At 37.4% G+C, this 25,043-nt stretch overlaps 4 protein-coding genes across 4 annotated transcripts; all 4 read left to right on the top strand.

Moving 5' to 3' along the window:
* The first annotated feature begins 405 nt into the window (after positions 1-405).
* LOC140984823 (aspartate aminotransferase, cytoplasmic) lies at positions 406-4,951 on the top strand. The gene is made up of 12 exons (XM_073452470.1): positions 406-647; positions 787-858; positions 948-1,009; positions 1,082-1,165; positions 1,416-1,515; positions 1,599-1,719; positions 2,215-2,378; positions 2,494-2,631; positions 3,341-3,462; positions 3,646-3,740; positions 4,317-4,437; positions 4,571-4,951. Exons 1-12 carry the CDS (start codon positions 477-479, stop codon positions 4,653-4,655), a joined length of 1,335 nt encoding a protein of 444 aa, XP_073308571.1. The 5' UTR covers positions 406-476; the 3' UTR covers positions 4,656-4,951.
* A 2,453-nt stretch (positions 4,952-7,404) lies between these two features.
* Positions 7,405-11,215, top strand: LOC140984945 (uncharacterized). Its single transcript, XM_073452648.1, has 2 exons — positions 7,405-7,868; positions 10,786-11,215. Exons 1-2 carry the CDS (start codon positions 7,453-7,455, stop codon positions 11,018-11,020), a joined length of 651 nt encoding a protein of 216 aa, XP_073308749.1. The 5' UTR covers positions 7,405-7,452; the 3' UTR covers positions 11,021-11,215.
* Positions 11,216-11,582: 367 nt separating this feature from the next.
* On the top strand, positions 11,583-16,605 carry LOC140984453 (uncharacterized). The gene is made up of 6 exons (XM_073451873.1): positions 11,583-11,938; positions 12,381-12,670; positions 12,746-12,838; positions 12,902-12,973; positions 13,126-13,242; positions 15,308-16,605. The coding sequence occupies exons 1-6, from the start codon at positions 11,653-11,655 to the stop codon at positions 16,445-16,447; spliced, it is 1,998 nt and encodes a 665-aa protein (XP_073307974.1). The 5' UTR covers positions 11,583-11,652; the 3' UTR covers positions 16,448-16,605.
* Positions 16,606-17,196: 591 nt separating this feature from the next.
* Positions 17,197-21,213, top strand: LOC140984276 (cation/H(+) antiporter 28-like). Its single transcript, XM_073451554.1, has 4 exons — positions 17,197-17,424; positions 17,611-18,606; positions 18,738-19,331; positions 19,641-21,213. The coding sequence occupies exons 1-4, from the start codon at positions 17,242-17,244 to the stop codon at positions 20,250-20,252; spliced, it is 2,385 nt and encodes a 794-aa protein (XP_073307655.1). The 5' UTR covers positions 17,197-17,241; the 3' UTR covers positions 20,253-21,213.
* The last annotated feature ends 3,830 nt before the right edge of the window (positions 21,214-25,043 follow it).

The following is a 25,043-nucleotide window of genomic DNA, read 5'->3' as shown; positions in this document are numbered from 1 at the left end:
TTTTTTTCTATGTAAATGTATGTACTTTGTCAATTAAGATATTGCCACATCAATATGTATATTTTACGATTATGTTTTTCGATAAAATCACTCTCATATGACATCCAACTATCAATTCATTTGCTCAACGTAACTGACTATATATTTCACTCATAGTCTATAGATAATTATAAAAAAAATTGTACGCACCACGTGTGTAAAGTAGCTAATAAATAAATATATATATATATATTTTTAATTACATCTATTCAAATAGTACTTTAGTCTGTCGATAATTTGTCAAATATCAATTTAGTTTCTCGATAATTATAAAAGTCAAATATCAATTTAATCTTTCGATAATTAAAAAAAAAAATCGTACACGGGTGATATCTAGAATATATATATGCGCGCGCGCATGAGATGAAGTCCCAAAAAGTAAAGCAAAGAAAGAGGTTCGCACACAGATTTGCCTATTTTTTTTAATAATAATAATAATGAACAAGGGCGACATTTCAGCATCAGCAACTGATCGGAGGCTGACTACTTTGGCTAGACATCTCCAAAGCTCTCCTATGGACTCCGCCGACCAATCCCTCCACGTTTCGCCAACTTCCGCCTCTGTCTTTCACCATCTTGTTCAAGCTCCCGAAGATCCTATTCTCGGGGTAATTCTATCTGCATCACCTGTATAATATCTTCTTTTTTTTTTTAAATGTTGATCGGATCTGATATAAGCAGCATCGTTTTATTCCATTCCGTTTTATACATCCTTAAAATCACTTTTTGAATTTTTTTTTAAAAAAGGTTACTGTGGCGTACAATAAAGACCCTAGCCCGGTGAAATTGAATTTGGGAGTCGGTGCGTATCGGACAGAGGTGAATTGAATTACTCACTCTTCAATGATTATATATAGATTGTGATTTCGTTAGTGCTGATCGATCTTAACTTGATCGTATGACCACAGGAAGGAAAACCTCTTGTTTTGAATGTTGTTAGAAAAGCAGAGCAAATGCTAGTCAATGACAGGTATATGTTGTCATTTTGTGTCCGGAGATTTCAGGATTGTTTAATGTGCTTATAAGTTCAATTCTGGCACAGCTCTCGTGTAAAGGAGTATCTCCCCATAGTTGGATTGGCAGATTTCAATAAACTGAGTGCAAAGCTCATTCTTGGTGCTGACAGGTGACGATACCTTTCACTTCATCAACTGATAGCTTTCATCAAATGTCATGTCTTTCCAAAGAAATTATTTTTATGGATTAGACCAAGGTTGTCGATGAATCCCCATTTTACTGTGACACTTGTTCTTCCTACTTGTGAGCTGAGCCTGATTGGTCACTGATGGCTCTCTGTCCTTGATTGGGTTTCCTTCCGTTGGACTTGTAAAATAGAATATCATTATGAATCACTTTCTTTGTTTTCTTGCAAATAGTCCCGCTATTCAAGAAAATAGGGTCACAACTGTTCAGTGCTTATCTGGTACTGGCTCGCTGAGGGTTGGTGGTGAATTTTTGGCCCGGCATTATCATCAAGTAAGTTCAAGTTCTCTAGGTTTAGCTTTACTTAAACTCTTCTCGATTCAGTTGTCATTTAGCCATTGCCTATGTGTTTGCAGCGTACCATATATATTCCAGTGCCAACGTGGGGAAACCACCCCAAAGTTTTTGGTTTGGCTGGATTATCTGTAAAGACTTATCGCTACTATGATCCTGCAACTCGTGGACTTGATTTCCAAGGTTTGCAGATATTCTCTCATAAATAAAATTTACTGCTTTTGCACTTGGGGCTCGAGTTTGGCTGCCATACTTTACTTTGTCTCCTTGGTTGTGGAAGACAATAGCGGCTGTTAAACTGATATTTACCTTGCAGTGCATCTAGTTAGTGTGGCTCCTGATCAGTAAAACAAAACATGCATTAAAATGCGTCCAGTAACATTTTTGTTGGAGTGTTTTTTTGTTGAAAACCACATCGGATAATGTTCTAGGTAGCGTGTTTCAATTAATAGATGACCATATATCTCTGTTTCCTAATCCTAAACTGTGGGAATGTCTCTGTCAAGTTATTACACAAGACAAAGTGTAAATCTAACTTGCGCTGTAGTTCTTTATTGAATCGTCATTTACTCATTGTTTCGTCGATATAGAAATGTGTAAGCTCATAACTGCTTTGCCACATGGATCTCTTGTTTGTTTCGATGATATCTAAGATATGTAGGTATGTTAAAACAACAGGCTTGGTCGAAGACCTTGGATCTGCTCCTTCTGGAGCCATTGTGCTTCTGCACGCATGTGCTCATAATCCAACAGGGGTCGATCCTACTACCCAACAGTGGGAGCAGATTAGAAAGTTGATGAGATCAAAGGCATTGCTGCCTTTCTTTGATAGTGCTTATCAGGTGATTGAACCATCGTGTATGGAATTTGAAATTATATTTATAGCATCTAAATTTGAGTCGGACTGGTCTGAAGTATCCATGCATGCATGCATTAATTTAAATTCAATTGCTTTAGGGATTTGCAAGTGGAAACTTGGATTCAGATGCACAGCCTGTTCGGATGTTTGTAGCAGATGGGGGTGAATGTCTCGTGGCTCAAAGTTATGCTAAGAACTTGGGGTTGTATGGGGAGCGTGTTGGTGCCCTAAGCATTGTAAGTTTGAAATACAATGACTTTGTCAACAGTTTTGATTTTGTTGTGATCACACACTTCATTGAATTTTTTTACATTAAAAGAAGTGTCATATGCAACTTCCCCCAATCTTCTCTGTGGTAGCAATTTTAAAATGCTAATCAAAGAAAGAGGCAAATGGCTTGATTTTCCTCATGTAATCATTTGAGCATGGCACCATTCAACTATTAACTTTGTGAGAACCGATCGATTGATTCTCCACTATGTTCAACAGCATCTCCATTTTCTTTCCAGTATTACTGGAAAAACACTGATCTCTTCGAGTCTCTGAGAAAACCTATTTTTTGAGGTTGGCCTCTAATGCTGCTAATTGTGTCATTGCTTGATGCTGAATATTGTGTTGCTACATGAAATTAATAAAGTATAGTGAGAATGCATTTCATCCTTAGCGTTGTCTGTTTTCCTTTTTCTTTTATTTTTTTATTCAAAGATCAGCTTGCAATTAGTATTGCACTCATATAGATGTTCGAGAAAATTCAAAACTGAAGCGGAATGGAGAAAATAGCCCAAAGCATTTCTAGCCTCTAGAAGGCTTCAAGCACCAATATCCAAAATAAGCATTTCATTATATGAACTAAAATAATTCAATTAGCACTATATGTGCATATGTGAGGTGATCAAGTACAGTAAACATGAGTGGACGAATTATCATTCCAGAAAATTTGTCCAGGTTTGCCGAACTGCGGATGTGGCAGGTAGGGTGGAGAGTCAATTGAAGCTGGTGATCAGGCCAATGTATTCAAATCCACCCATTCATGGCGCGTCAATTGTGGGAACTATCCTCAAGGACAGGTATGAATTGTGGTAGTTTACTGTTGTACCATATGCAATGTACCACAAAATTTTTGAGCTCTTGTGTTTTTAAATGGAGAATTATACATATTTTACATGAATGTACAAAATGTAAAAGAAAAAATGTACATGGTGAGCGGATGTTTTTACTAACATAAGGTCACTGATTTTACGAACGTGCAGTTCTATGTTTCAAGAGTGGACAATTGAGCTTAAAGCGATGGCTGATCGAATTATTAGCATGCGCCACCAGCTTCTAGATGCTTTGCATGCTAGAGGTATTTAAGATTTGATTTCTCTCTGATTTTTTATCTTCTCTCCTCATGGGGAGACCCCACACTTTGTTGTCAGTTGCACTTCCCATCTTTCACTCTGCGTGAGCTTTAATTATTGTATGGACAAATTATATGACTATTAGTAGCACCTGCAAACCCATCTAATTTAGAAATGCAATTTTGGATTCCTTCTGTCATTATGATTCTATTAAATCAAATCTTGTGAGCGGAGTACTTCCAAAAAAAAAAAAAAAAAAAACTTGTGAGTGGAGCTAATCATTTTGGTACCTATGGCCTTAGTCTTCCTTGTCTAAATTTGAAGCTATAACATCTATTTTTATGATATGGAAAATTAGATGAGGAGGTTTTCTTGCATCTTTTGTGAAACTCGGCTTCGCTTTCATGTGTCTTTTCACCTCCCATTACAATCACTAAATCAACCCAGGCTTTCTGCTAGGAAAAGTGCTAGCTATATAGTGTTGTTTAAGAGGATAAAAATCTAAGCATTGCTTCTCTTAGAGTATTTAGAAGGTGGTTTGCATTGATATTTATTTGGCACGTTCCATTTGATGCTGGCAGGTACACCTGGTGACTGGAGTCACATTATCAAGCAGATTGGGATGTTTACATTCACTGGACTTAATTCGGAGCAAGTAGCCTTCATGACAAAAGAATACCACATCTACATGACGTCCGATGGGTAAAAATTATTTATTGGAAGTTTGCGGCTACTCAATATCGTATTCTGCTACCCTATCTATTCCTCCACGCCCATGCCATTTCAAACGATAAATTCTGTTAAGACATATATGTGAATATTGTTGCTTGTGCAGGCGAATTAGCATGGCTGGGCTGAGTACAAAGACCGTGCCACATCTTGCAGATGCAATGCATGCTGCTGTCACAAAAATGGGCTGATGATACTACCACTATTTTTTGTTGTTGTTAATAAATTATGCATCACATCAAAGACCCATAACTCATTGGAAATAAGCTGCTGCTGCTTGGTACACCAAGAAAATTAAGAAATAAGATGCTTGGTCCTATAGAGTACTTGGAAGCAGATCTTTAATGTTTAATGTGTATTCTGTACTCGTCGGCGAAGTTTGAATTTATCAAAACTAGAGTGGAACTCAAATAATTATATTCATAACTCGATGTTTGATGTATCAATTAGTTATTTAGAATATATATAGATTAATCAATCTTGAACATATTGTTCTTGTTTTTTCTTAATAGAAAGATGAAAATGTTAAAAAGTAGGAACCAAATTAAGTGAAGTTCAATTTCAACTGTTCTGCGTGTTTCTGTTTCCTCGGCCTGCCTTGATGAGAATTTATAGGCACCGATACTATACTAAACACGAGAGGAATATATGAAGCAAAGCATCCTGTATCAATCAAAGAAACAATTGCTTAGAACCTGTTAATCAATCTACAATCCACAAGGAAGAAACTCTTGTACGTAGGTCCTAGGGTGAAAATTAAAGAAGACCAATGGATTAAGCTGGTCACAAATTTGGACATGAGGGGATGATGTAATAGTTAAGTCTGCAACATAACAAAACACGATCACAGTTCCCACCAATGAAAGACAACGAAACTCCAAGCTTAAATCCCTACTAAAAGATCACACATGCTTATTAACACAAGGCTGATCATTTAATACGTTGCGACTCTGTAATCAATCTCAGTCTCTCGTAAGCATTGTAACATGCATAAGTTGTTAAGATTGAGATTTGAACCTAACTCAAACTCAAAAGCTAGCACAAGAGAGAATGATTATCCAAGTCCATATATGCAACTTCCAGGTATTTTATCCAACCGATGTGTGACAACTAACACACCCTCTTCACGCCTAAGAATGAACATCTGGAGCGTGGAGTTTACAAATGACCCAATTATAGGCAGAACGGATGACCTAACTATAGACAGTCCAACACATAACGGTGGAACCTAAGATCAAGGGGAGAGGATAATCCAAGTCCAAGGGGAGAGGATAGCCCAAGTCCATATATGCAATTCTCAATTATTTTATTGAACCGATATGAGACAACTAATATAAGCATAGTCGTACAGAGCCCCAGAAAGCTCAGGTAACCTGATTTTCAAACTCCCCATTGATTTTTCCCTCACTTGAAGACGGTGCTTTTGATGGCCTTTCATTTCATCTTCCAACTTCTTTATCAAGCTCTACACCACAAATTGCCTCTCAGAAACAGGGTCTTTCGCACCTGTTTCTATAGGTTTAGCCGTGTCTTCCTCTTGTGGCGTCCTGCGTATAAGCATGCATTTTTGATACCATTCATTATAGGCTTGATTTTTTCGAAAATACTCTTTTCCGCTTTCTTCATACTTGTCCTTAAGCTACGTTTCCTCCTCTTGGTGGATAATGATGGTTTTGACAACTGCTGCAAAGGAGGAAATTGCATTTTTCACAATTTCATCAGGGAGGAGGTCCTTCCAGGCATGGAGTAGTGGTTCGATGATGAGATTTTTTTCTTTCAAGCGACTTTCAATTGGTACGAGGTTTAGCTTCAACCACTGTTGAGAGCTGCTCATGATGCTGTTTGAGATGTATGACAATCTTGAGCTGGCTGGCTATCATGACGTGAGCACATGGATTCCCACATATTCGTCATCCTTCAAGATTTAATTTTGAGAAAATATCAATTTCAACTGAATACAAATTCTAGGTTCTGTATCACAAGACGAAATACTTGATTATTTGGATTAAAAAAAAAATACAAATAAAAATCAAAGGAAAATATCAGCCAAGAATTACACATGCAAACTAAAATCCCAACGTCTAATTTGTATATTAAAAAGTGAGCTATATATATATATATATAGGCAACAAGAAACCGACTTACAGAATTTATATAATTCTTCAATATCTTGATTCTTCATCTTTCAACTATTCAAACTCACATCTAGTGATATCATATATTTATATAATAATAATAATTATTATTATTATTATTTGTTTAATACATGAACTCCTTAAAAAAAAATTCATTTTTATCATTTTAATGAGTGGACTACTCTTCATTTTATTTATAGACAAAATATGGAGAAGGACATTAATGTAATATTAACAGCCCATTTTAAATTTAACTTCCCAATCAGACCTGTTCTCTATGACAAAACATGGACTTAAATAACTTTTTATTTTATTCATAGACAAAATACAGATGTAATATTAACAAATATATATATTCTATATAATTTTTCTAGATATTATTTTGTTTTCAAATTTCATGTAATATGAATATTAACATTTACACCTAATATATTATTATCTATATACTATATTATTAAGTGTGAAATACTTAGAGTAACTACCTTAGAGGACATCGAATTATATAATTCTATAATTACTTTTCTCATCCTAATAAAAACCTTCTCAAGTCACCTCATACTTTATATAGAAAAAAATCTAAACAAAACGTCACTTTTAAATCAAACAATTCTTATAAATTGAAAATAATTTCGTGTTAATTATTTAGTATTATTTGATCAAATTAAAAATATTAATAACACATGCGACGCTATCTAGTTTACATAATATTTCTCATGTGCCTGACGGAATTTGAAAGTTGATAATATTTATCACTAGCAGCGCAGAGAACCGCATTCTCCCCACCGTACGTTAAAAATAGAGAATCCATATAAACCCGGTCTATTTTGACATTTCTTTCTCCGCAGCAAGAAATATGGCAGCGCAGCTAGCTCGAAACGTCCACCGCGTACTCTCCCAAACGGCGCCGTATAACCACCGCTCCGCCATCGCGTCCCTCCATACAACCCTCCCTTCGCTTGCGGCACAGTCCTCCGCGCCAACGCGCTACGGATCCGGCCCCCCGCCGTCGACATCTACTCCGACTGGCCTCCCAAAGGCGGCCGAATTTGTGATATCCAAGGTAGATGATTTAATGAATTGGGCTCGTCGGGGATCTATATGGCCTATGACGTTTGGGTTGGCCTGTTGCGCCGTCGAGATGATGCACACAGGTGCCGCGCGCTACGATTTGGATCGATTTGGGATCATTTTTAGGCCCAGCCCTAGACAGTCTGATTGCATGATTGTTGCGGGAACTCTCACCAATAAGATGGCTCCTGCCCTTCGCAAGTAAGTCTCAAGTTTTTATTTAATTTCCCCCTTTTCAAGCTGTGAATGTTGTTCGCGGTATTGAAGTGTAGTGCGTAATTATGTGACCTATAATTTGAGTTGCTTAAATTTTCAGTTGCTCTGTCTGTGTTTTGTTCCGTCAATCAATGGTTTTCGATTTTTGCTCAACATTTATATTCTATGATGGTCACCTGGCTGTGTACCTACATTTCTGCAAAATAAGCATTAGTGTGTCTGAAAGAGTGCAAAAAGTATCACGTGTAAAACATGTGGAATCTGAAAATTTGGAGTCTCTTAACTTCCAGGTGAATGAAGATTTTCTGAATCACTTTCAGATGGGGCTAATCTTTAGTTTTTATTGCTAGGTTTATCTGTTGAGATTGAGATTGTCTCAAGCATTATTGATGTTCGACCTTATTTTATGGTATAGTCTCTTTTATGCTTTGTAATTAGCTTTGGGTTAACTTTTCCTATTCGTGGATGTGTAAAAAGGCCCTTTGTTTCTACATGCTAGCTTCCGAGAAAAGAGCAAAGTCCGAGTTTAAGCCATTTCATTTTCGTTTCCATTTTCAGTGCAACTCAATATTAGAAGAAGTAATTTTCTTTGTAGACGTAGTCATGTTCTTTGTATAATGTTATGGGACATGTGGCCTTTCTGACTTTTTTGTATTTGCTCGTATTGGGCTTGAAGTGGGTTTATATAGAGCAGCAGGTATTGACTAAGCTAAATCAGAAATGTACTCACTATGTTCCACATCCATAGGATCTGTGGATCCTGTGTTTTTTTTTATAGGTCTGCTTGTAGTACATAACCTATGTTGTTGGTTATACGGGAAGTAGATCTCTTTAGATTATACAAGGAGCACCCAGGGAGTCAAATGCCCTTGTTACATATTAAGTGTCCTTTTTATCTAGATGGGAATTAGGAGTTGACTATTTTTTTATGGTAAACAATATTATATTATATATAAATCATGTAATAATTACAAAAAGCGGATAAGATATCCGCACATGAAGCCCCTAGATCTCATGACATATTAACAGTATATTAAGCTCCAATCTCTGACTAAATCTGAAACTGAAAATGTAGCAAACTCTTTACGCTTCCTAAACCAAGTAGAAGCCCGCATCTTGATCTTTTCCAAACATACTTCACCTGAATCCGCTATATCGTCAAAAATTCTCCTATTTTTTCCAATCAAACAAACCAGTAAATAGAGTGAACCACAGGCCGTGCTCCCTATATCAGCAGCAAATAAGTCCTTTGTTAACCTCAAAGCTACATATAGCAAGCCCAGCTCTTCCAAAGCTCTAAACCAAAGACATCTCGTGAAAAAGAAGAATGATTCGATGGGATTTTTTTTATAAAGAAAAAACCTTAAATGGCTTGAAACAGGTAAACTTCGTCTTTGAGCTTCTGATTTTAAAAAAAACGTACTCAAACAAAAGCCCTTCTTAGTAAAGAACTTTTAAACCAAGTGCTTGTGTATCCAAATTTTGTCATGCATATTTTTAAAATTAATATGTTGAAAAATTTGGTCATGTGATCCAGCCTCCAGGTAAAAGCAATTAATATTCATGAGATGAGAACGAGTTGTTTTCAGGAAATTAAGGATGAGCTGACTTTTCAAGGAGCAAAACAACAACAGGAATGTTGCCAGTTGCTCTTTAATCCTTAGTTTCTTTCTTGGCTATGTACTGTATGCAGTTCATCCAGTATGCAATTGCCTTTCTTATTTTTCTTTGTGTATAGTACATGCCATCAAGTTAAGTTCTTTTATGTTGAACTAGCAGCTATTCAAGTTTTAAGTTTCTTGGTCTCTGTTTTTTTAACCTTTCATCAAAATTAATTGTACAAAAAAGAAAAATGTTGTAAAAGATACCGCACAGAGCTATAACATCTCTAGAATCTATCAAACCGAACAAATTGCCCTTATTTTCACTATTCACGTTCCGGGAAAAATTGATATTTCTTTTACATAAATCAGAGAGCTGCGGATAAAAAGGTTGCCATTCAATTGAATTGGGATATATGCAAGCAACTTTTTTGTTGGATAGAGTTTTGGAAAATTGGCTTGTTTGAGATGAAAATAGACACTATGGTAGGTTTGAGATCAATTCGGTCCTGTCTTTTTTTGTCTCTGGGTTCAATATTTATCAAGGCTACTGTATTATAGTGCTATTTATATGGATGGCATTGCGAGAGTACATCTCATTCTTATGTCCTGAAGTCGACTCCCATACATCAGGAATCTGTTTTCCCGGATCTATAAACTGTCTTGTCCTCGTTCATTTGAATCTTTGATTTGGTGCTTCTTCTTAAATCTTGAAAGAAAGGGTGCTAAGCTTAAATTTACGCATGTGCCTGACACTTTAAAATCAAGTTTATCCCGGCTTTAAAGCGGCATTATTGTTGCAATCATGAGTGCATTCCACCGATATATTTATCTTAATAGCCATTTTGAGTATATGCTTGAGGGATCAGAATATCCTAGATACGCTTAGGAAGTAAAAAGGGGGCATATACTTGCAAGATAAGAATGTTTTATATTTTGCCAAGAAGATAAGAATGATTTGGACGCGTCCTCTTGTACAATTATATTAGGCGAGTTACTATTTGGAAGAGAGAAAACTTGTTTATTGTGTAGTCCTTCCTGCTTTCCGGTTCTTATTTTCTTATTTCATTTTATTTGGAGAATATAGTCATATTCGATATTCTTGCATAAAAGCATTAAGCATCTGATAATATTCCCATGGAATGAGAGTTTCTCGTCTTTCTAGTTTCTAGCCTAAGAATTCTTCTATTTATGTAATCACAGGATCATGATTTACTGTTTAATTCGATTAATAAAATTGATTGGGTTATGTTTCAAAGTTTCAAATAGTTGGCCACTTGGTATAAATTTTTCCGTTGCAGAGTCTATGATCAAATGCCCGAGCCTAGGTGGGTCATATCCATGGGAAGCTGTGCAAATGGTGGTGGGTACTACCATTACTCGTATTCTGTTGTTCGAGGTTGTGATCGGATAGTCCCAGTCGACATCTATGTTCCCGGTTGTCCTCCCACTGCTGAAGCCCTTTTATATGGACTTCTACAGCTGCAGAAGAAGATCAACAGGCGCAAGGATTTCCTTCACTGGTGGACCAAATAAGTGCCCTTGCTTGTTTTTGTGGCAGATTTGGCTGCATGCATTTGTGGAAAATAAATCAAACGCCATGGAGCTTTTTAACGTGTAAATGCCAAGGAAATTAAAGGCAGATACTCTACTTGTTTTGTGTCCATCGTGACACCTTGTTATGTTATTGTACAATGTGGTCATCGTGCTTATGGATTTTGTTTGAATTTATATCTAGTTACTACAATGCATTTTTATCAATTTATATGAGTTTCTAGAATGAATAATATTTTATTTTTAAAAAAATTGTATTTTTTCATTTCCATAATTTTTTGCATTTATACAAATTTTCAAGGAGTAAATATTCAAAATATAATAATAATAATTATATAAATTCGTATAGTGTGAGTGTCAAAAAACTTTAGCACGTATCATGTCAATGGAATCTCGTTATTAAGAAAAAAAAAATAAATCGCCACGATAAGAAGTCGGCCCAAAATGTAAATTAGACTAAATATCGGGGTCAAAAAGTAAAAATGAAATATATTGTATAAAAATCTACTGTTTCCTCGCCGACTATAAAAAGAAAATCGGGCTCTCCACATTTCCAAGTAATTCACTGTCTAATCCTCTCCATTCGCCGTCTAGGGTTTTTGCTATCTACTCTAATGGCGGAAGAGGTGCAGTACTCAGAATCCAACAAGCGGAAGTACGAGGATCACCAGACTTCTACTTCGCCGGCGCCGCGCAGGGCTACGGGGTTTTCGTCGGGCCCGGACTCTTCCGTTCCCCCTACATCGTATAACAGCGTCCCCCCTCCTACGAGCGAGATCGAGCTGGCAAAACGAAAGGCTCAAGAAATCGCCGCTAGGCTTTTGAATAACGTGGATCCGATGAAAAGAGCGAGAGTTGAAAACGGAGCTGGTGGCGGGGGATTTGATTCGAGTGATGCTGGTGATGGTTTTCTCTTTACTTTTTTTTAACTTGTTTAATTGTGCTGTTTCTTGCTTTAGTATCATTTTGTGTTCACACATCGTGTCATCTTTGTTATCCAATGTTTTTGCACGAGCGCATTTTCAGATTGCTTGGCGTTCTTGTAATCTTGTGCATGATAAAATTGAGTTTCATTTAGCTATGAGTTTATACTTCACTGTTCAATTTTGTATTGCATTTATATGAGCTTACGCATTTTTGGTCTCTGAGAATGTAGTTACCGGGCTTGAATTTGTTACTTCTTGGTTTATACGTTATGCATTGATTGATATTACTTTCAGTTGTACTTGATGACTTGTTTTTTATCTTAGTTTATACATATATGTTCAAGTATGCATGCGATGCCATATGTGAGAATCTAGTTATGGGGCTTGCACCCTGATGCCATTAGGTTTGAATGCAGGTTTTGTTCACAAGCCTATGGGTATGGGTCTAAGTGGTCCACCAACAGGCGCATCCTACAGTTATCCAGGCCCGAGCAAGAAAATTGATATACCAAATGGAAGGGTAGGCGTGATTATTGGCAAAGGTGGGGAGACCATTAAATACCTTCAGCTTCAGTCTGGTGCTAAGATTCAGGTGACCAGAGACATGGATGTGGATCCAAATTCTGTTACAAGAGGTGTTGAGCTCACGGGTACTCCTGACCAAATAGCCAAGGCTGAGCAGTTGATCAGTGATGTTCTTTCTGAGGTACATGTACAAAGCAATTTGATGGCTAATATTTCGATCAAACTGATTCTGGCTATAACATATTTACCCAAACAGGCTGAGGCAGGTGGTTCCGGTGTTGTTTCTCGGAGAATGACTGGGCAACCATCAGGAATTGATCCGTTTGTGATTATGGTTCCCAACAACAAGGTAATAGCATGCTTGTTGTTTATGTTTTTTTACCCATTAATAAGAATCAATGAAAATTTTCAGGTGGGTCTTGTAATCGGCAAAGGAGGTGAAACCATTAAGAACATGCAAGCAAGGACTGGTGCTCGTATTCAGGTTTGTTTTCCTTTCAGTCTGTTGATGCTCTTAGATCGTGTGGATCTCTAATAGAGCTGCTACTTCTGGTTTTTCTGAATATTCTGATATTGCATCTGCATTTCGATCTTTTCCTGGGGCTATAACTGTTTTTCTGTTCCCAAATATTTCAGGTTATACCTCTCCACTTGCCACCTGGTGATGCGTCTAAAGAAAGGACCGTGCAGATTGATGGCACTAGTGAACAGATTGAGGCTGCAAAACAGTTGGTTTATGAAGTAATCAGTGAGGTTTGTTTGATGGTTGCATATGACTCACTTTATCTTTTGTGCTTTTTTATGTTCACTGTCAGTTAAACTCGACAAGTTATTAACATAATATTAATATGCATGTTTATTCTTAGTGGTGTATGATAGCTTGTGTTAGTTTCCTCATATAAAGTTTTATCTAGTTAAATTATGTTTCACCCCTTAATTTTTTTAAGTGATATCCATCTATGTATTATGCAACTGTGCCTGTTTGTCTATGTGCTTTCCCTATTTGCAACTTGTACATGTAGAGGATTGCAGATATCTTTGCCACATCTGTCTACCTCTACGGCATGGTTGATATGGAGTCAATCTTGTGCAAAAATGATCCTTGGGTGGAGATCAGATTTTGCTGCTTTTGTTGTCGTGGGAGGCAGATCTCTTCGAACTGGTTTGGATGTTATGCTTGATTTTTGGATGTGTGAGTTCTTCGTATAACAATTTCTCCCACTCTGGTATATCAACCTGCAATCATATTGGGAGATAAAACGTTTTATATTTTTTCTCTGACGTACTTTGATTTATCCTACACATATTTCCAGTAGCTAGACTTATATCACTTGTGAGATTGGTTAAATAGTGGATGTAAATATTGAGACTGGCATATTAAGATGTTCCTTTTGTGGTTACTGGATTTTGGATACTGATTACACGTGAGGCAGGTTTACGTGAGCGTTCTACATTGAGGTAACTATCATCATACAAAGTTTATTATAGTGCTGGGATACATCTATACATATTTTTATGTCTCATTATTGATGTATCTTTAGTTCAATATACTTTTCTATTGGTTTCAGAATAAATTTATTTTCTTATAAAAAAATTGTCGTATCCTGAGTGACGCTGTTTTTGGGGTTAGAGGGTAATGGACAGTTCTTGACACCATCACGGGCCATTTGATGTATGTGTTTGCTTGACATTTTCTGGTATGGTTCCTCCCTCGTTATAATTTCCCCATATGTTGGAGATGGACCTACTGATAAGGGAATTCAAAGAGTTTGTATTCCTTAATTGCTATCATTATGATGGAAAGCCACAGATTCTGTCTGCCTCTACTGTTTAGAAATGACAAAAATTTATGATTTGTTTGCAGATGTTTATTTTGAGTATTTCTTGTCAGTTTATATGGCAAGCCATTGCCATTTTTGAGTTCCTACCGTCCTGTATTCTCTGTTAAAAAATCCTTGTGTAATATCCAGTGCAACTGCCTTTTTCATTTATTTATTGCATAAAAGATGAAATGACTACTTCCTTTTAGAAATGTTGTAGAATTGCTACGAGATTGGAAATTCCATTCCATGTTTGTTTACATTTTCCTTGGTTGGTTGATGTTTTGATCAATTTAATTGATATTTGTGAATTGCAATGTTTGAAGCATTTGAAATTGGATGTCATAAGTAGGCAATCTTCTGGTATATTTTCTTTGAGTGTTGGTTCCTTTATTATTTCTATCACCTTGATTGTACTCTCGAGTGACTTTCTGCTCTCTATCCTCTTGTTCTTTGGAGGTTTTCGATTCTTGTTGGTAATGCATTCAAGACAGTCCAATTGAGGGGGAGTTATTTGTAATTATAGCCAAAGAGTAAATTGAAATATTTTACCCCATCACGAAATTAGCGCATTGATTTCACTTCAAGTTGCTTATTCATTTAACTAGATGGAGGTGGATGATATTTGTGCCTTGCTCCCTCTTCTACCTGTTGGCCTCCATTGTTTTTATTATTCTAGTTATATAGTATATGCTATTTTCTTTGTACCCATTCACTTCGAATAGGGAGCGGATGGGCTTCTGCAGGAGTAATTCAATAATACGACCCAACCAGTACGGTATGTAGGCGTCTAACCTTTGTCTTGTTGCAACTGCGCCATATATACTGTGCTTAAAAGAATTATTTGATGTCGGTATAACATCTCTATTTCTTCACATTTTACCTTGCTCTGATTGTGCTGCTAATTAGTAATTTCTCTATATTTTATCATGCCATTTTTGTTTCAGTACAAAACATCAACTATTGTCCTAGGTTCATTTTTAAACAATCTTGTGCAGAATCGTCCTAGAAATTCATCAATGGCAGGAGGGTATCCACAGCAAGGTTATCAAGCTAGACCTCTGACTAACTGGGCACCTCCTGGTCCACCCATGCAACAATCTGGATATGGCTATTCCCATCCTGGCTCATATCCTGGTGCATCAGCACAGTATGGTATGAATCAACCACCTTACTCCGGTTATCCCTCTCAATCCTCTTCTGGTGCATATGCCTCTGGCTGGGACCAAACAACTGCTCCACCAAATCAGCAAGCTGCACAAGGTGGCGGCGGCTACGATTACTACAACCAACAGCCTCCTCCACAGCAGCATCAAACTCAGGGAGGTCCTGGTGCTCCTACTGATGGTTCGGATTATGGTTACAATCACACATCTTCCTACAGTCAAGGACAAGGTTACACTCAAGCTAGCTATGGTGGCTACCATGCAGGTGCCGGCTATGGTCAGCCTCAGCCCAACCCCGTCGGAACAGGATACGAACAGCAGCAACAAGGGTATAATGCTGCCTATGGTAATGTCTCAAATCCTGCACCAGATGGCCACCCCTCTTCGTATGGCACACAGGGTGATGCCAATCAAGCACCCACATCTGGACAGTCCTACAACACTGGTGGTCAGCCCAGCCCAAATCCTAATTATCCGCCGCAAGCTTCTAACCAGGTCGGTTATGGTGGTCCCCCGTCTTCTCAGGGTAGCTATGTAACCCAACCACACTCTGGTTATGCCACATATGGTGCCCCTCCAGATCAAAAACCACCCAGCAGTCAACAAGCTTATGCACAGCCACAACAACAGCAGTCACCTAGTGGTCAGGGAGGTGGCTATACTCAACCAGGATATACACAGGCCGGTTATACGCAGTCAGATGCGGGCTCACAAGGACCACCATCGGCAGGTCATCCACAATCTCAGCCAGGTTATGGGCCCCCATCCTATGGAGCACCGTCATCGGGTCAACCTGGTTACGGGCAACAGGCTCTGTATAACAGCGCATATGACAGTGGATATTCTCAGGCTCCGGCTCAGTCTGCTGATGGTTCAACTGGCGCTTACTCACTAGGGATGTATGACACAACTCCACCGCCTTCCACTGCCCAGACAGGTGGTGCTGCCAAAGCCTCTCCCCCCGGTGGGTGAGCTGATTGGGAGAGATGATCACAAATGTTGGTTTAGGCTTTTAAGCTGTTAAGATCGACAATTTAATGCTTTTATGTTCGACTATTGACTTGGATCTTGTTTGGTTTTTGATATATTTTGCAAAACATACGATGTATAAGGAAGCAGCTGAATGATAACACTCACGTGCATCAACGCTACATGGGTGGACAAGTCTAATTTAATTTTGTACGCTACATGGGTGGACAAGTCTAATTTAATTTTGTACTCGAAATACAACAATGTTTTTTTGGATATAGAAAAGATGAATTTTAAATTAACGATTGGTTGGAATGGACCTCTGACTATGACTTTGTAATTAATTGACCTTAAATTATAAGTTGGTTGGTTAGGAGAAAAAAAGAAACTGGAAATACGAAAAACAACTGGGGTTTTTGGATTAATTTTAACTCTTGTTTAACTATTTAAAAAATAAGAAGTATTATATTAATCTTGATATGCTTTGACGATGGTGAAAAGTGAATGTATTCCTTCATGAAATTAAGGAGTTGGTTCTTGGAAGGAGGAACAACACCGAGGAGCAGGGAACTTTAATCTATCCATGAAGATTTTGTTTAGTCAATGATTAAAAGAGGGTATGTTTTATATTACGTAAAAATGTTTAATAAATTGATTAAATAAATATCTGCATGCATGCTATCGCACCAAATGTCTTATTTTTATAAAACAAAAGGAATGGACCACAGATGTAGGAAACAGACAAGGAAAAAAAGAGTCCCATCCCTCTGCATAATTTTGTTGGAGGAGAAGATGAGATGGATTTATGGAACGGTAATTCAGCATTCAAGAGTTTTACGAACGCAGCTGCATGCCGAACTACGACCTTGACGACCGTCGCATTGTACATGCTCGGATTCTTCTTCATCGTGTTCTTGTGCAATTTTCTCCACATTCTATTGCGAAATCTGTCTCAGCCTCGTATCATCTCCGAATCCATAGTATGTTTCAAAAATCCATGTGCATGCATTATTATTTTACGTGATGAGTTGATATGGCATATATATATATATATATATATATGCATCCATCTCGAGATTTTCAGATACACCAGTGCTTTTGAAATATTGTTGTAATGGTTATTCTTATGATCCAGAGCCATTATTGATTGTTATGAATTATTTCAGGTAGGGCTATTTTTAAGTAATCTACCGATAATTAGAAGACATACAATTGGTGAAGAGACGGAGAAAACCTTTCAATACATAGTAGAAGGAGGGATGATTCTTCATATGTTCGTAGTTGGCCTCGAAATCGATCCACACATATTTCTTCATTTACCATCAAAAGAAGCAAAAGTTGCCTGCACTGGAGTTCTTACCACTTTTGTTATGGCTTCTTTAGTCACCCCATTTCTTAGCATACCCGAAGTCCCAAATGTCACCTTCAACCTTTGTCTCTCTGTCATTCTGTCCGACACAGCATACCCATTATTAACTAGAATAATTACTGACCTAAAGATAGGAAAATCAGATATTGGGAGATTTGTAGTTTCAGCTAGCGTGCATAATGCCTTGGTTTCTACAATTCTAATTAGCTTTGGCTTTATAATATTTGATCCTAGCAAGGGTTTTGCTTATCGGAGGGTGAAGGATGTTTTTATCATGGCTGCGGTGCTAGTTATTGAGATAGTTTTGTCCACGAAATTGACACCGGTGATTATGAATTGGGTGAACAGTGAAAATCCAGATGGAAAACCAATGAAGGGTTCACATTTAGTCTTGGCTGTGGCATATATCGTCATGGTTTGTTGTTTTTCACCCATCCTGGCAAATTATAACAGTGTGTTGAGTGCATTTTTGGCCGGAGTATTCATGCCTAGGGAAGGGAGGATAGCAAAAATGATGATTAGTAAAGTGAACTATTTCTTTACTGCCATCTTCAATCCACTTTTCTTCTTTTGGGTCGGCTTGGAAGCGCAATTGTCTCAGTTTGGAGCAGCGCACATAGGAACATGGGCAAAGTTAATCTTCCTCTTCTTGATTGCTACTGCTGGAAAGGTTATTGGTTCATGGGTTTCAGGGGTAATGTTGGGATTTCACTGGCAAGATTCAATTGCCATTGGCTTGCTATTAACAATCAAGGGCCATTTCCATGTGTATTTGGCTATAATGACATCAACTGTAAGCCCTTTTCAGATTGGTTTTTTGGTAGCATTGGATTGAATGCTAAAGCGTTTTGCTCTATAAACATGCATATAAAAAGGTAATCTGACTTTGAAATGTTTTTTTTTTTTTTTTGCAATCGAACACAGATGAAACTCACAAGTATCTCAACAAGTATCGCTATGGTGTTCATGACCTTTCTCACCATAATCTACACCCCGTTGGTCGTGGCAAACATCATTGAACGTGCAAGAAAACGCTCTCCAACTCAAAGAATGGCACTTCAATGGCTTAATCCATCGAACGAGCTCCATGTTCTTCTTTGCGTACACGGACCACAAAATGTTTCTTCAGCCATAAATTTAATGGGAATTACCAGAGGGGCTGCTGATCCAGGGATCATGGTTTATGCTACAGACATGATAGAGTTGACAGACAGAATAGCAGCCACAATAACACATCATAGTGAAGGGGGGGATTCTGTGACTGTCACCGATCCAACTGTTGTGGAAATGAGAGAACAAATAACAAATGGAATAAACGCTTATTTAAATGATGATGGAGATGGAATCAGCGCAAAACGAATCTTTGCACTTTCGACTCTGAATAGCATGCATCAAGATGTGTGCATTCTGGCCGAGGATCTTATGGTTTCACTCATAATACTGCCCTTTCACAAGCAACAAGAAGCCAGTGGTAGGCTGAATTTGGGCCATTCCGGTTTTCGACACGTCAATCGCAAGGTATGTATTATGTACGAGTGTTCCATTCAGTGGCAAAGCTGACAAACGGCGTGCAACCAGTCGCATCATTCATCAAGTGATAATATGTTTGTATTACATTAGTAATTTTTTAAAAATTTTCTCCTCCGTAATCTTGCTATCAAGTCTCATTGACTATGTGACTAGATTATTACAATGTAATGCTTGGATTGTTGTGGTGTAAAAAGATCTGAATAATATAAACACTGATAGTTAAGTTGTTTTCAGTAGAACTGAAGTTTGAAAGGCAAAACATTTTGGTGTCCTAATGGCTTTTAAAACTTTCCACAGATCCTTCGTCATGCTCCGTGCTCAGTCGGAATTTTAGTCGACAGGGGACTTGGATCGACCATAGTATCAAGAACTTCCATATCTCTCCATGCAGCCGTAATATTCATTGGTGGCAAGGATGACAGAGAAGCACTAGTCTACGCGGGTCGAGTAGCACGACACCCAGGGGTGAAACTTACTGTTATAAGGTTCCTTTTAGAAGCCACGGGAGACAGCGTGTCATCAAGAATCACAATTGCAAAATCCAACACCACAGAGCATCAAGAAGAAATGAAAGTTGATGATGAATGCTTTGCTGATTTCTATGATAGATATGTGGCTGGAGGGCATGTCGCGTATATGGAAAAATACCTTGTTAACTCTGGGCAGACATTTTCTACATTGAGGTCGCTTGAAGGGCAGTATGGTCTTTTCATCGTGGGACGAGGCGGGAGGGTGAATTCGATTTTGACAGTGGGAATGAATGACTGGGAAGAGTGCCCGGAGCTTGGCCCCATCGGAGATATTCTATCGGCCTCGGATTTTTCGGTAAGTGCCTCAGTTATGATCATACAGCAACACAGTCTTAAAGGAGAATTAGACGGCCTCCAAGATGAATTCTCGATCATGTAAATCCAAATCAGCTGTACATAAGGTTCTCAATATTGTAACATATAGGAAATTATGTTTCTTTCAATAGAAAAATGTTTTCTTTGGAATTTTTGTCCCACTCTCTTAAAAGAATAATCACATAAAATGACCCCATTAATTTATAACATTTATCATCTATCTATACTTGCTATGTATAAAGAATGAAGGAGCCTAAACTAACTGCCTTTGTGGACTGTGGTCATCGTTTCATTTAGATTCTTGATATACCAAAAATATTCACCCTGCTAAAAATCTGGGGAAGTCACAAATTTCATGAAATTTCGTGGCTTGGAGACTGCAACGGATTTCTTAAATTCTAGTGTAATTCGCACACCCTCATGAATAAAATCTGCCCCTGCTAAAAATTGGTCTTCACCAAACCCTCTCGTAGTCATAGCTGTGAGTGCCAATGCGTATTTGTAACCTGCAAGTTTGAAATTGGTAAAGAAGTTCTAGTGCAAGCTCTTGAAAGATTGAGAGTTAGACCTAACTCAACCTCAAAAATTAGCTCGAAAGAGGAAGATTGTCCAACTCCATACATGCAATTCCCAAAGATTTTATTCACCCGACAACTAACATATCTCCTCATGCCCATGAATGAACATCTGGAGTGTGAAGTTTACAAATGACTCAAATATGGGTAGCACGGCCGAGCCAACTATTGAACTATCTAACACATAAGGGTGAAACCTGAGCTCTGATACCAATGTTAAGATTGAGAGTTGGATCTAACTAACCTCAAAAGCTTGTTCAAAGGGAGAAGATTGTCCAAGTCCATATATACATACAATTTCGAGATATTTTGTTCAACCGACAAGCAACACAAGCGAATACATCGGGTTTGACCATGAATGGCATAGAGACGTGACTAATACACTCACCAGGTACCGTGTTTTTATTAAGGGTGTGGATGCCATATCAAGAACTTTCTGCAGATGCCCTAGGGACAACAGAAGCTGCATGCCAATGATATAACATAGCAACGGAAAAAAAAAATATAGTATGATAATAAATGACAATATGAGTCTAATTGAATAATTCTTAAATGACACGAATCATAAAAATGGAATGTAATTGTTACGGTTGTGAGAGATATGAGGATGGATATAAAAGCAAGATGCTCACCAGTTAAGGGGCGAAGATCAACAAGGACCAGATGGTTATCGCTACCCCCAGAGACCAGTTTGTATCCCAACTCCATTAGCCGGTTTGCCAGAGCTTTACAGTTGGAGACCACCTATTAGACAAAACAAGGCGTCAAAATATACGTACACACATGATAGGAACATAATCAGAGAAAGAAAAAAACATCAAGGACCTTGTTTTAAACAAACTGCCAAATTTATACCTCTAAAGCATGTACTGCCAAAGATAAAAAAAAAAAAAAAAAAAAAAAAAGAAAAAAAGACCGACCTTCTGTGTTGTGGTTACGATGTCACAGAATTTAAAAGGATTGGCAACAACAGAAACAGTGACGAGTCCACTAACATGACCCATATCCATCACGATAAAAGCACCAACATAATCTGCAATCTTTTACAATAAAACAAATTTTTTTTTTAAAAAAAGTTTTGGTCGAAGTTAATTAAAAAATATCAGCGACCTTTCGTTTATGCGTGCATACATATTAAATTTTCTTATGATTATTTATTTAAGACATTTTTTGTTAAAGAAAAATAAAATATTTTGTAATTTGAGGAAAAAAAAATGAGAGAGGGTTGTTTGACATAAAAATACTAAATATATAATGAATTGTTAATTGAACACACAACTAATCTTGATAAATAAATCAAGACACAAAAATAATCATACACAAGCGTACACACTAAAAGCAGAACTAGCGAATAAAAAAAGTCAACTCCCATAACATAGCGAAGCAGTAAAAAATATCCAAAATATCTATCCCCAAAATAATCAAACAACTATGAATGCAAACTTTATGAAGCCGAAATCTCGTTCAATAATCGATTCTCAAGCAACACTTTAACTAGGTGTTGTGATTGAGTGTCTTCAGCACTTCATTGAAACACAACAATACTCTGAGACTTGAGCCTTTTATGATTTTCTATTTTTCTCTTGCCTCTCTGTATTCATCTCTCTAGTTCTGGAGCATCTATTATCTATTATTTATAAGCTCTCTTTGCCCTAGATATTATTCATTGAATAGATAGCTAAAAAAACAAGAGTTTCATTGTGAAATAAACTCTTTTAAATATCATAAATATCATTAGGTTAAAAAGACAAAACTCCATATTTTTAATGTATACTATTATCAAAAAAGAAAATATAATTAAAGAATAAACATTTCAATCTCCTCTTTTTACTTTTCTGGACAAAACACACAAAATATTAATCAGCAAAACTCCCCATGAGTTAGAGAAATGTCTCCCCCTGAATTCAAACATATTAGAACAAATGTTGTTAGCAGTGTTACAAAATGAGACTAAAACACTTAGCAATTCATTAATCAGCAAGACACACCAACAAGAGAGAGAAATAACTAGAGAGAAAAAGAAAACAACTAAACAAGCTAAAACAACTAGAGAGAAAAAGAAAACAACTAAACAAGCTAAAACAAACTAAGGAGCATCTCCATTAGAAAGCTCATCATTATCTCATGTTCTGTCATTTTTGTTGTTGCACCTTCTTCTTAAACTCCTGCAGCTTCTACTCATTTTTTGTTCAGAATCTACAGCCACATCCAGAAGGAGGCGGTATTCAACCACCTGAGCCTCATAGTGTGCTATGAGCTCTTTAGCATTGAAAATTTGTTTCAAGCCAAAGGCAATTTGGGCTTGTAGAAACAAGAGAGAAAACCAGATGAAGATGCCATGTTGCCGACCTTTGGGACAACACCAGATGTAGACAGGGAAGATCGAACTTGCTATTCTCCTTAAAATAAGCTGGGGAAATCTTTAACTTTTCATCAACATCAGAGAGATCCTCATCTATGTCTCTGATAAACCCCTGGGATTCCAGAATACTATAGATCAAGGAGGGAAATGGCAGTTTGGTTGATTTTAAACCTCCATCTGCAAACTACAACACGGTCTTGAAGACAATCTTGCCAAAATTTAGCGTACTTTCGGAACCAATGGAGAACAAAACAAGAGTCTGATGTCTTGTAACCAATGTAGTGTTGGTCAAAGGAGCCCAATTGTGGATGTCCGTCTTGTGCAGCATCGAATAGAAGGAAGTTAAATTTGCCTTCCATATGCATCAGCATCAATGTTCTTTTCATCAATTAGCCCACATTTGGCGTACATGGGCCACAAAGATAAAGCAAATTCATAGTAAAATTTCGTCGAGAACGACTTACTCAAGTCATACTCTGTATTATCAATGTCATCGGCAGTTTGACAACATCTTCCTCAACATTGGCAACACCAACATCATCATCACTTTCCTTATCAACACTGTCTTCATCATCAACACTTGCAGGATCATCATCATCTTCAACATAATCTTCTTCAGAAGCAGAATCAAAAGTAGAACTATCAGAATCTCCTGGGCAATTTTCATCGAATTCTTGCAACATTTCTTCATCAGGTTCTTCAACCTCAGAAGAGGCTTTCTTCAACGCTTTATCCTCTTTCCAACAGTAGCAATCTTTGGCCTTGCAACCAATTCAAAATCTTCAACACTAGATGAGAAGTATGGGTCTAGTAGTGTAGGAGTGGAGGAAGATGCTTTGTATTTCTTGGAAATGACTAAATCCGGGTCATAGCTAGCCTGTCTTTTAGATCGTCTTGGCTGTGGAGGAACATGAAGACCCTATCCATTACCTCAAAATCCGACAAAATTTCAGCATCAATTTCATTGTCTGGTTCTCCAGGGGAAATGACTTCAACATGGAGTAGGACTTCTGCGACCACAATTATTTGAAGAGATTAAACAGTAGAAGGTTCTGTAGGCGGTGTTACCACATATGGTGGAACACCTATGCTTACAGCCATTTCGGTTCAAATGTCTTGATGATCAAATCCACATCCATTTGTTAGATAGAAATAGATATTACAAATTGAAATCGCGAAAAAGACGAGCACAAAGTGAAATCACGAAGGAAGAATGAGATTGATGAGCGCACAGTAAAATTATGTAGGGAAGCGAGATCAATTCACACAAATAAGAATTAAGAAAAAATGCACACTAATAAATAACCCATCATCTAATGGTAACAATTCAAAAAACCGCTCAAGTCTAACCAAATTTCTCCTAACATTAACAAAATGATTTGGCCCAGTAAAAACGCTTGGCTATTCACAGATCTTAATCCAAAGGTAACAAATGAACTAGTGCAAAATTATTTCAAGATAATCATCTAGATCTAACTCTTCTTCATCTCAACCCACTAATCCACTAGAAATCAAGAATATTCGAAATTAGGAAGATAGGATTTTATCCACGTGTCACACATTAAAATCTGATAACCAATTGATCAAGATAAATCCATATAACCATTAATATGCATGTCTTAATTATGCCTCAAACATGATGTAACAGACAATGTCAGGCATGTGATCAAATTGTGAGATGTTTGTACTCGGTGTTGACAATATCTCCTAGAGCACTCTCAATCTAGTAAATTCTGAATGGAGTTTCTTTTGATTTAGAAGTGGTAGCTTCCACACTAGAGTAATGGACTTCATTGGACTCATCTAGGTAGATTTCTCCATTTTCTTCTGCATTTTCTTCCTTTTTAGAAGTAACAGTTCTCATACTAGAAGAACTGTCTTCATTGGACTTCTCTACGTAGGTATTTCCATTTTTTTT

This window comes from Primulina huaijiensis, chromosome 9 (assembly GCF_012295235.1).
Source record: "Primulina huaijiensis isolate GDHJ02 chromosome 9, ASM1229523v2, whole genome shotgun sequence".
NCBI lineage: Eukaryota > Viridiplantae > Streptophyta > Magnoliopsida > Lamiales > Gesneriaceae > Primulina > Primulina huaijiensis.
The sequence above is the reverse complement of the archived record's forward strand: the minus strand, read 5'-3'. Positions and strand labels throughout refer to the sequence as shown.

Excerpts from the sequence above, each read along its gene's own strand:
- LOC140984823 (XM_073452470.1), top strand. The coding sequence starts at position 477 with ATGAACAAGGGCGACATTTCAGCATCAGCAACTGATCGGAGGCTGACT. Across the intron at positions 1,166-1,415 it reads CTCATTCTTGGTGCTGACAG|TCCCGCTATTCAAGAAAATA; the intron begins GTGACGATACCT and ends TCTTGCAAATAG. Across the intron at positions 3,741-4,316 it reads AGATGCTTTGCATGCTAGAG|GTACACCTGGTGACTGGAGT; the intron begins GTATTTAAGATT and ends TGATGCTGGCAG.
- LOC140984945 (XM_073452648.1), top strand. The coding sequence starts at position 7,453 with ATGGCAGCGCAGCTAGCTCGAAACGTCCACCGCGTACTCTCCCAAACG. Across the intron at positions 7,869-10,785 it reads ATGGCTCCTGCCCTTCGCAA|AGTCTATGATCAAATGCCCG; the intron begins GTAAGTCTCAAG and ends TTTCCGTTGCAG.
- LOC140984453 (XM_073451873.1), top strand. The coding sequence starts at position 11,653 with ATGGCGGAAGAGGTGCAGTACTCAGAATCCAACAAGCGGAAGTACGAG. Across the intron at positions 11,939-12,380 it reads ATTTGATTCGAGTGATGCTG|GTTTTGTTCACAAGCCTATG; the intron begins GTGATGGTTTTC and ends GTTTGAATGCAG. Across the intron at positions 13,243-15,307 it reads TTTATGAAGTAATCAGTGAG|AATCGTCCTAGAAATTCATC; the intron begins GTTTGTTTGATG and ends AATCTTGTGCAG.
- LOC140984276 (XM_073451554.1), top strand. The coding sequence starts at position 17,242 with ATGGATTTATGGAACGGTAATTCAGCATTCAAGAGTTTTACGAACGCA. Across the intron at positions 17,425-17,610 it reads GTATCATCTCCGAATCCATA|GTAGGGCTATTTTTAAGTAA; the intron begins GTATGTTTCAAA and ends GAATTATTTCAG. Across the intron at positions 19,332-19,640 it reads TTCGACACGTCAATCGCAAG|ATCCTTCGTCATGCTCCGTG; the intron begins GTATGTATTATG and ends AACTTTCCACAG.